The sequence below is a fragment of the Chenopodium quinoa genome, unplaced genomic scaffold (genome assembly GCF_001683475.1).
Source record: "Chenopodium quinoa cultivar QQ74 unplaced genomic scaffold, ASM168347v1, whole genome shotgun sequence".
NCBI lineage: Eukaryota > Viridiplantae > Streptophyta > Magnoliopsida > Caryophyllales > Amaranthaceae > Chenopodium > Chenopodium quinoa.
In genome coordinates, this window is record NW_018743955.1 from 3,335,866 (window position 1) to 3,346,240 (window position 10,375).

At 42.5% G+C, this 10,375-nt stretch overlaps 1 protein-coding gene across 1 annotated transcript; it reads left to right on the forward strand.

Moving 5' to 3' along the window:
* Positions 1-374: 374 nt before the first annotated feature.
* LOC110689451 lies at positions 375-1,103 on the forward strand. The gene has a single exon (XM_021866240.1). It carries the CDS (start codon positions 375-377, stop codon positions 1,101-1,103), a length of 729 nt encoding a protein of 242 aa, XP_021721932.1.
* The last annotated feature ends 9,272 nt before the right edge of the window (positions 1,104-10,375 follow it).

Here is a 10,375-nt window from a genome sequence, read left to right on the forward strand (position 1 = left end):
TCATGACATCTCAAATGGCTCAATTAACCACTTTTGGATATCAATGTGCTCAGAATTCTCAAGACACCAATCAGATGGAGCAGGTGAATGCCTTTCAACAAAGGTAACCAAATGATCCGTATTCTAACACATTCAATCCAGGTTGGAGGAATCATCCCTACCTTTCATACAAAAGCAATAATGTTCTAAATCCTCAACCTCAGCAACAATGGGCACAACCTCAGCAACAGTGGTCACAGCCTCAGAACCCTCAACCTCAGCAATATGTTACAAGGCCTCCATAACATCAACAAGGGGCCTCTCATCATCCTCCGGGTTTCAATAGACCGCCTCAACAACCTACTCATGGAAATGCTAGCACTCAAGAGCCTACTATGTCTGACCTCATGAGAATGATGGCATCCATGAAGCAAAACACTGAAGATAGCATCAAGGAGTTGAAAAATACGACAAAGAATTTGGAGAACCAAATCGCGCAAGTCGCAGGTACCAATATCCAAAGGCAACCTGGCCACTTACCAGGACAACCGGTCCCTAAGGAGACCGCCAATGCTATCACTACTCGTAGTGGTGTCAGTTATGAAGGGCCACAAATGCCTACTGATGATGCAAATCTTGAGAAGGAGAATGGTGAGGTTGCAGAGAAGGCCTTAGATAATGTTCCCACCTCAAAAGATGGGAAAGCTAAAGCAAGTGATTCTGAGAAAGAGAAAAATAAAGGTTCTGAGCCTCCATCAGTCGAGCCAAAGCTACCATTCCCACATCGAATGCAAAAGACCATGGTAGATCAACAATTTGGTAAGTTCTTGACTATGGTCAAGAACCTTGAGGTAACTGTTCCTTTTACTGATTTGGTCTCTCAAGTTCCAATGTATGAAAAGTTTTTAAAGGAAATGATTACTAAGAAGAAAGACTTTGGTGGTGTAAAAATAGTCGCTCTAACTGCAGAGTGTAGTGCTATATTTCAAAATAAATCCCCACCTAAGCTTAAGGACCCTGGTAGTTTTTCCATCCCATGTCATGTAGGTGCATTATTCATTGATAAAGCTTTATGTGACTTAGGTGCTAGTGTGTTATGCCTCTTTCTGTTTGTAACATGTTGAATATGGGAGCTTTAAAATGCACACAAATCACCTTGCAAATGGCGGATCGTTCTATAAAATACCCTTTAGGTGTTCTAGAGGATGTCCCCGTTCGGGTTGGGAAATTTTTCATTCCTGTTGACTTTGTAGTTTTGGATATGGAGGAGGATAGTAATATCCCGATCATTTTAGGTAGACCTTTCTTGTGTACCGCAGGCGCTGTTATTGATGTCAAGTTTGGGTCCCTTACTTTGTCTGTTGGTGATGATACAATGACTTTTAATCTAATCAATGCGATGAAGTCGCCTATGCTTGAGAATACTTGTTGCAGGATTGATGTGCTTGATGAGATTGTGAGAGATGATACGCCTCGTGAGTTAGCTAATGATCCATTAGAAGCTGTTCTCACCCTGGAGGTCTCTAAAGGAGAAGGAGATGCAGAGATTGACTCCTTGATTCGTGACTTGGATGCCCCTAACACTGAGGGGTTTGAGGTAATGGAAACTATTTGTTCTATTTCTGAGTCACAAGCAAAAAAGGTAGAGTTAAAACCTTTGCCTTCTCATCTTAAATATGCATTTCTTGATGATAATGAGGAATGCCCTGTAATTGTTAGTGCTAAACTCGATGATAGCCAAGTTTCTAAGCTTTTGACTGTGCTTCGCATGCATAAAAAGGCAATCGGGTATAACATTGACGATCTTACAGGGATAAGTCCTAATTTTTGTATGCATAGAACCAATTTGGAAGAGAATCATAGCCCTTGCATCCAACCACAACGTCGACTGAATCCTAATATGCAAGAGGTGGTGAAGAAAGAGGTAATGAAACTTCTTGACGCGGGCATCATCTACCCCATCTCAGATTCTAAGTGGGTGAGCCCGGTACAAGTCGTTCCTAAGAAAGGGGGGACAACTGTTGTTAAAAATGATAAGAACGAACTAATTCCTACTCGTGTTGTCACAGGTTGGCGTATGTGTATTGATTATCGCAGGTTGAATACAGCCACCTTGAAAGATCACTTCCCCTTACCTTTTATAGATCAAATGCTTGAAAGATTAGAAAAACATAGTTTTTTCTGTTATTTGGATGGATATTCAGGTTTCTTTCAGATTCCCATTCATCAAGAAGATCAAGAGAAGACAACGTTTACATGCCCCTATGGTACATTTGCTTATCGCAGAATGCCATTTGGGTTGTGTAACGCCCCTGCAACGTTTCAAAGGTGTATGATGGCCATTTTCTCTGATTTCATTGAGAACATCATGGAGGTATTTATGGATGATTTCAGTGTTTATGGCTCTGATTTTGATATGTGCTTGCATAATCTTTCTAAGGTGCTTAACCGTTGTACTGATGTCAATTTGGTCTTGAATTGGGAAAAGTGCCATTTCATGGTCAATGAAGGAGTGTTACTTGGTCATCTTATTTCTAATCGTGGCATCCAAGTTGACAAAGCAAAAATTGAGGTGATTGAGAAACTTCCTCCTCCTGTGAATGTCAAGGGAGTGGGAAGTTTTCTTGGTCATGCGGGGTTTTATCGCCGATTTATAAAAGATTTTTCAAAAATAGCGAAACCCCTCATTCAATTGTTGCTTAAGGATGCCACATTTGAGTTTACTGATGCTTGTATGGAGTCTTTCAACAGGATCAAGGAGGCATTAATAACTGCTCCAATCATAAAACCTCAGATTGGGATTTTCCATTCGAGATCATGTGTGATGCGAGTGACTATGCTGTGGGAGCCATGCTTGGACAATGAAAGAACAAGGTTTTGCATGCCATTTACTATGCTAGTAAAACCTTTGATGAGGCTCAGATGAATTATGCCACCACTGAGAAAGAGCTCCTAGCTATTGTGTTGCTCTTAACAAGTTTCGAACTTACCTCATTGGTTCGAAAGTAATTGTCCACACTGACCATGCCGCTCTGAAGTATCTCCTAGCAAAGAAAGAGGCTAAATCGAGGCTCGTTCGATGGATTTTTCTCCTTCAAGAGTTCAATTTAGAGATTCGAGATAAAAAGGGTGCCGAGAACGTTGTTGCGGATCACCTCTCTCGATTAAGATTTCAGTCTACTTCAGATAGCCCTATAAATAACTCTTTCCCCGATGATCATTTATTCTCTGTTTCTTCTGTATCTCCAAGGTATGCTGACTATGCTAATTTTTGTGTAGGTGGTTCACATCCTCCGGATCTGACTTACCAACAACGTAAGAAGTTCTACCATGATGCCAAGCGGTACTTTTGGGATGACCCTCATTTGTATCGAAAGTGCGCTGATGGAATGTTTCGGAGATGTGTAGCGGATTGGGATACCCATGGTATCCTTCATCATTGCCATAATCTATCTTCTAGTGGACATCTTGGTTCTACTATAACTGCCCACCGAGTGCTTCAATGTGGTTTCTATTGGCCCTCATTATTCAAGGATGCTCGTGCTTTTTACAATGCATGTGATGAGTGTCAAAGAACGGGAAATATATCAAAGAGGCAAGAGATGCCACAAAATGGGATTCTTGAGGTTGAGCCTTTTGATGTATGGGGCATTGATTTTATGGGACCATTTCCCTCTTCTTGCGGGAATCGGTACATTTTGGTTGCCATCGACTATGTCACTAAGTGGGTTGAAGCTATTGCGTCACCAACTAATGACTCAAAGGTTGTTATGAAGTTATTCAAGAAGATCATCTTTCCGCGTTTCGGAGTCCCAAGAGTTGTTATTAGTGATGGTGGTTCTCATTTCCATCAACGAACTTTTAAGGCTCTTCTTAAGAAACATGGAGTTACTCACAAGGTTGGCTTGGCTTATCATCCTCAAACGAGCGGCCAAGTGGAGGTATCTAATCGACAAATCAAAAGAATCCTTGAAAAGGTTGTCAACAAGTCCCGGAAAGATTGGTCATTGAAGTTGGACGATACACTGTGGGCATTGCGAACGACTTACAAAACTCCGTTAGGCACAACTCCGTATCGGTTGGTGTATGGCAAAGCTTGTCATTTACCGGTCGAAATGGAATATCTTTCCCAATGGGCCGTCAAGGAAATTAATTTAGAACTAGAGAAGGCCGGTGAAGCGAGACTTCTTCAATTGAACGAGCTAGATGAGATTCGGCTTGATGCTTATTGTAGGGAATAATTTCAAGCCTTAAAATCCCACTAGCTTGAACCCCACTGTGATCATACACTAAAGTACGGTGGCGTCCAAAAGGGAAGAAGATAGAGCAAAAGAGTCGCCAACAAGTTTTTAAGGAACTTGTAAACCGTTCATAGGATGAAGGTTACACCCCTTAACGATCTAAGAGATCGTCAACTCCATAAGGTCATGAACCTAATAAGGGTTCGGGGATGGTGGTACAAATCCAACCTAAAAGAGATTGAACCTGCCCTAATAATAGGCCTCTACTTTATTCTGCTCGTATTCATGCGCGCTTTCTGATTAACATACAACCAATAGGATTAACCCTAAACCTGTTTATCTATGTTGGTTGAATTTAATGCACAAATAAACTATTATTGGCGATCACTTGAATTTATAATCACAATTAACCCTAAACAAGATTATTAAATTATCTTATTAAGCGTGATTACAAATACCAATTCCCTTTAACCTGCAATAAAAGGTGATCAAGCAATAACAATATAAAATAATATGCATATCAAACAACATAATAAATAATCAACATCATTAATAATAATAATCATAAATATTATAAAGAACATAAGAAGCATCATACTTAATCATACTCAATATTAAAGATACCCTAGACATGATACTAGGAATCACAAATAACAATCTAAGCATGATTTCTACATCATGAAATCAATTAAACCATTAAAGTAATTACTTGGATGCCTCGTACCGCTTTCTAATTACAAAATACACACGTTAGTAACTTCAAGGAAAAATAATAAATAAAAACAATTAAATTAAATAATTGAAAGAGAGATTTGGGACCAAACCCTCAGAAATTAAAACCTTTCACGTCTAGGGCGAAGACAACTTCGAATATGGCTAGGTGTATCAAGATCTTGTGAATGCGGAATTTTGTATGAAAAAGCAAAGTATAGAAAAGAATGCTAAAAGATTAATGTTATTGAAAATTGATGAATGAATAATGAAGATGAAGAGAATTGAAGAAAGATTTATTAATAAAAAGAGTTGATTAATGTTCAATGAATATTGATCATGGGTAATTGAAAAAAGTGATTGTTGATGATGAATGAAAACGGAGTTTATTAAAACTTAAGAATAAGGAGAATTGGTGAATGAAAACGGAATTTTTGATACGATATTTATAGAGAAAATCATCCAAAAAAGATAATTTATCAAAACAGAGTCTGAAGATCGAAAAAACCAACTTGGCGCTAGCCCTGGCTCATTGGCGCCAAGACCAGTGGCTAGCGCCAGGCGCCAATGGCTGGCGTCTGGCGCCAATCCTGATTCTAGGCGCCAAGGCCTGGGGTTGGAAGCCAAACCGGCTTTTAACGCGTTTTCGAAAATCTGATAATTTTATTGTACTGGAAGATAAAATAATATAATTTCAGTCAAAAATGCTATTTGATCTTGATTAAAACTCTGAAGAATCCTAATTGAATTAAGAATGATAAAACCTTCTAGAATGTTCTAGAAGACCAAAACCATTCCTAATTACATTAGGAATGATAAATCATATTAGGCCCTCCCCTAGATCATTGGGCCGTACTTAAAACTCAAACCGGGCCCAGTTTAGTAAATTGGCCATAACTTCCTCAGTATTCATCGGAATTGGGCTTATAATATATCGTTGAAAAGGTCTTTGCAAGCCCCATACAACTACACCACTTTTGGACCCATATCATAGACCAACCAAACTAGATTGGCTGTTTTCTTAAAAATAAAGTTTTCAAAAACAGAGAGAAGAGAAAAGAAAAGAAAGGAAATAAAACTTTCCGCAACACTAGACCTTTCCACACTTTCGTTTCATTCGATTATGATTCAACGTGAAAGGCACTCATCACTGGGTTTGGTTTTGGGGAGACACAAATGGGTGTCTACAGAAGCCCCCACTTTGAGTGAGTTTGGAGAAACGCAAGTTTCGAAAACGAAAGCCAAAGTATCGATAGGTACGGAGAATGATTTAGAACGTTCTGCGATCCTAAATTAATCTTATAACGCCGATACCTGCAAACTAGCGTTAGTTAAACAGATAAAAGAGTTAAGAAACGCGTATCTTGCACCGTCGAGCACACGTCTCTGAAAGTAACCGATTGTTGCTGTTGCTGTTGTTTTGATGACCTCCTGCAAGCCAGAGAATGCCATCCCGCTTGAAAACCGCTACGCCTTGTAACTGCTTCCAAATTAGAAGATTGCTTTGCCTGAAACTACCTTCTCCGCAATGATAATATTCCACATCCAAGGGAATATCATCGAAAATTATTTCTCTTGAAATAATTCTCATCCGCATTATGATCATCTTCCATGCCTCAGGAACTATGATCGAAGACAATTTTGCCCGAAATTACCTTCAGTTGTTTGTGACAACTTTCCGCAAGCTAGGGAATGATGTCAAAGACATCTTCTCTTGAAGTCATCCTCATTTGATGCGATAATTTCCCAAAGGAAAATACCGAAGATCCACGCCTGTCGATCCTTAAAAGTTCGCCTGAACTTGCCTTTTGCTATGCCTGTACGTTTGTGCTCTTTGCTCTTGAACCTGTATGTCGGTGCCTTTTGCTCTTGAACCTGTATGTCGGTGCTTTTTGCTCTTGAACCTGTATGTCGGTGCTTTTTGCTAATGAGCCAATGCTTAGGCGCTTTAAGCTTAGTGAGACGATCTTTTCATCAGGTCGATCACTTTATGTAATCAAGCCGATTACCTAATCATGTCAAATTGCTTAGAGGGGCTAACTAGCATACCAAGGAACCCAAAATATATCGTATAAGGCTAGCACAACCCTAGAAGGTAGCTGGCTACTTTGGCGTCGCTGAAAATCGATCAGCGCCAGACTTATGGCATTAGCGCCATGCGCTGAAATTGGCATCTTGTGCCAAGCACAGAATGTGACGCCAATGCCTAGGGACTGGCGCCAGCACAGGAATCACTTTAAATTCCCGTTTTCAGTTCATTTCGTGCTCTGGTTTGTTGCGAACGCTGCTCAAAAGAAGTCGAAACTTCAATTGATCGTTGCTCATTCGTTTCTCAACCGAATTCGCTCAAATTTGTTGCAAATCCAAGCTCTTCTCATCCATATTCCTGATCTATGTAAGTTTTCCTCCAACTCACACCGGGTTTTACAAATTATTGGCATGTTCATTAACGAATTTCACGAAAATTCGAAACTTATAATGCTCAATTTGCTTTGTTTATCAAGTTTTATGCCATGAAATTTCTTGTTTATGTTTGTATACTGCCTTGGGATAATTTGAGACTTGTTTGACACAATTTGGCAAAGAAACGAGCAATCCGCCATTGTTGGACCTCCTAAGGTCGTGAAGAACAATGTGACCCATTCTTGATGTTTTTTGCTAGCAATTCTTGTTCAATTTGTCACAATAATCACTATAGTGTTGCAAGAAATTGTTTGATTGCTTGAAAAAATGTTGTCATGCTCAATTTGAATTTGTGCTATGTTTTGGTACTACGTACTCTGTTTTTGCGAACATAGTATCATGCGGCTAGGCGAACCTTTAGATGCTATAGAACCTTAATTTATGATGATTTTTCACAATTTAGCATGGCTAGACAACGAGGCTCAGGTTCACGGTCCCGAAACACTAGACGGGAGCATGAGCCCGTGGAGGACGACACCACACCGTCCACTTCGCTTGGTCAGTTCCCAGAGTGGGATGAGCAGACCTTGTTCTTTGCCCCTGTCCACCACATTTCTGAGAGGGTGAGACGGGGAACCGAGCCTGGGAGGACACGACATCACGGCTCTGGCTGTGATGGTCTAAGCGATTTGTATAGGATGCATATCGCCAGAGATCGAGAGACGAGACTCCTATGGGAGTCGTGCGGACTGGTTGCCCTGTTTAAGACCTCCGAGGCTATGGTCGCCTCCAGCGGGGGTCACCACGTAGTACGCGCTCTGGTGGAGTTCTTTTGGGACACCACCAACACCTTTCATTTTCCATGGGGTGAGATGATGGTCACTCCTACGGACTTCAGTCTCATCACAGGACTGGAGTTCTCTTCTGTGCCGCTGCTATTCGACGGTGGTATCGACGTCTTTTCTCCAAAGGTCGAGGAACTGTTGGGGCCGATTGCTGTTTGGGCCCGAGCTGAGGTCGAGACGACTCAGTTCAGTGCTAGGGGGATTCGCCGCTCGACGCTGGCAGCGGCTCTTGATGATGATGCGACCACCCGAGAGCAGCGGGTGCGCATCTTTGTGCTGATGTTGTTTACATAGACATTCTCCCCTGACAGGGGTAGTAGGGCGTTGCTTTACTATCTCCCTGCTGTTCGCGATCTCCGGCGGATCGGGACTTATGACTGGGCCAGCTTGGCCTACTGAGGGACTCGTGTCGCCATCGGTCCTTTAGGACGAATGTTGCTTTGTCTGCTTTCTGGAAAGTCGTAGAGGTAAACATTATTCCCTATAAAGTTTAGCCCTATATGTTAGGCAACATTTACTCATGCTTTAGCTTTTTTGTAGATCTGGTTCTATGAGTACTTTCCTTCCATTGCGCCGGCGAGACCATCGCCGAAGGGGTATCCAGTGAGCGCCTCTTGGGGCGGCCACCATGTGGACCTGTCTACTGCACGTGTCCGGAGTCGGATCATCTCGGTACGAATTTTAGTGTTTATCTTGCTCTTCTGCGTGTTTTAGACATGTTCTTACCCGATTGGTATTTTTATAGGGACCTGAGGTAGTATACCGACCATGGGGTGGTTGGACAGTCCCTGGATTAGCTGCACAGTACTCTGATGAGCGTCGTTACTTTCTGGGGACCTACGGAGCGGTTGTGTACTTAGGAGAGAGAGTCGCCGGACAGCACTCTTCCGATGCTTTTGTCGTTCCTGCTTCCTCCACCACGTTCACATGTTCGATGAGAGAGAGTTGTCGAGCATGGCTGAGGAGCCTGGTTCTCTTTGGCGGTCCCATGTGATCCTTGGGCGGAGTTATGTTGAGGAGCTGCTTCCTTTGTTAGCTCCAGCCCCCGTGCCGGCCGAGGATGTGAGGGTAAGATTCTTAACTTTTTGTTTTTCGCTGAGTAGCCCCCAAGTAATACCTTACTGATTTCTTTCTGTTTCATCAGGATGGTCCCACTGAGTTTGTGCCACCCCGTATGTCCATCCACTACCAGGGGATGTACGGGCCGATCGAGGAGATGATTTCTCCGGCTCCTAAGGGCGAGCGCTTCGTGGAGCGGTCGATTCCTCGTCACCAGACCAGGGTAAGTCTAGTTCTAATTCAGAATCTTGTATTCAGTTATCATGCATTTTTACTGACTTAACTTTCCTTGACAGTTCTCATGCGAAGTGGTTTCGGCTATGGCACGATGCATAGATGCCTTCCGGAGCCAACTCGTCCGGATGAGGAACGCGGCTACCTGTCGTCGAGACGACGCTGTCCGAGAGGTAACTTTCCCTTACTTATTATTTCTGCACTATGCTTCAGTTTTCACCTTGTTTCTAATTTAATTCTTTTTGCAGGGTCAGCCGATTACTTCTCACACCCATACGAGGCCTGAGGGGCGGAGAAAGCCGGCGAGGTCTAGCTCGAGACGTCGTCGCACTTCGTCAGGAGGTAGAGGTGGCCGTTCCGAGGCTGCTCGAGCCGACGTTGCTGAGGGTTCAGGGTCTTCTTCTGAGGGTGCTCCTGCTGCACCGTTAGGAGAGGCTACCTCGGCTTTCAGAGGTGGTGGGATGTACGAGGTTGGCTCGTCATCGCAGCAGCCTCCGCGGTCTCAGCCTCAGGTTGACCTTGGCTGGAGCGGTCCTGTTTTGAGTTTCCCTCCTCCTACGGAGACTGGAGCTGGTGCTGAGGCTGGAGCTGGTGGAGAGGTGACTCCTCGGACGACGCAGTTTTATGGCATGATGGGTCTACGTCCTCCGGCGCCGTAGTTCATTTCTGTATATGTATTTTATTTTGACTTTTTATAGAACTTTGCCTTTGACTTGTTATTTAGACACTTTGTTCTGTAAATCTATTATTATGTTAGTGTATGTTAGTGTGTGCAGATGTGATAACAATTTTGCGCAAAAATTCCGTCATTTTTATTATTGATGGAGGGTATTATCCGACTCTCCGCCCCAAAAAGAAAAAATAAAAAGGAAAAATAAAACGGAGAGAAAGGCTGATTTTTGA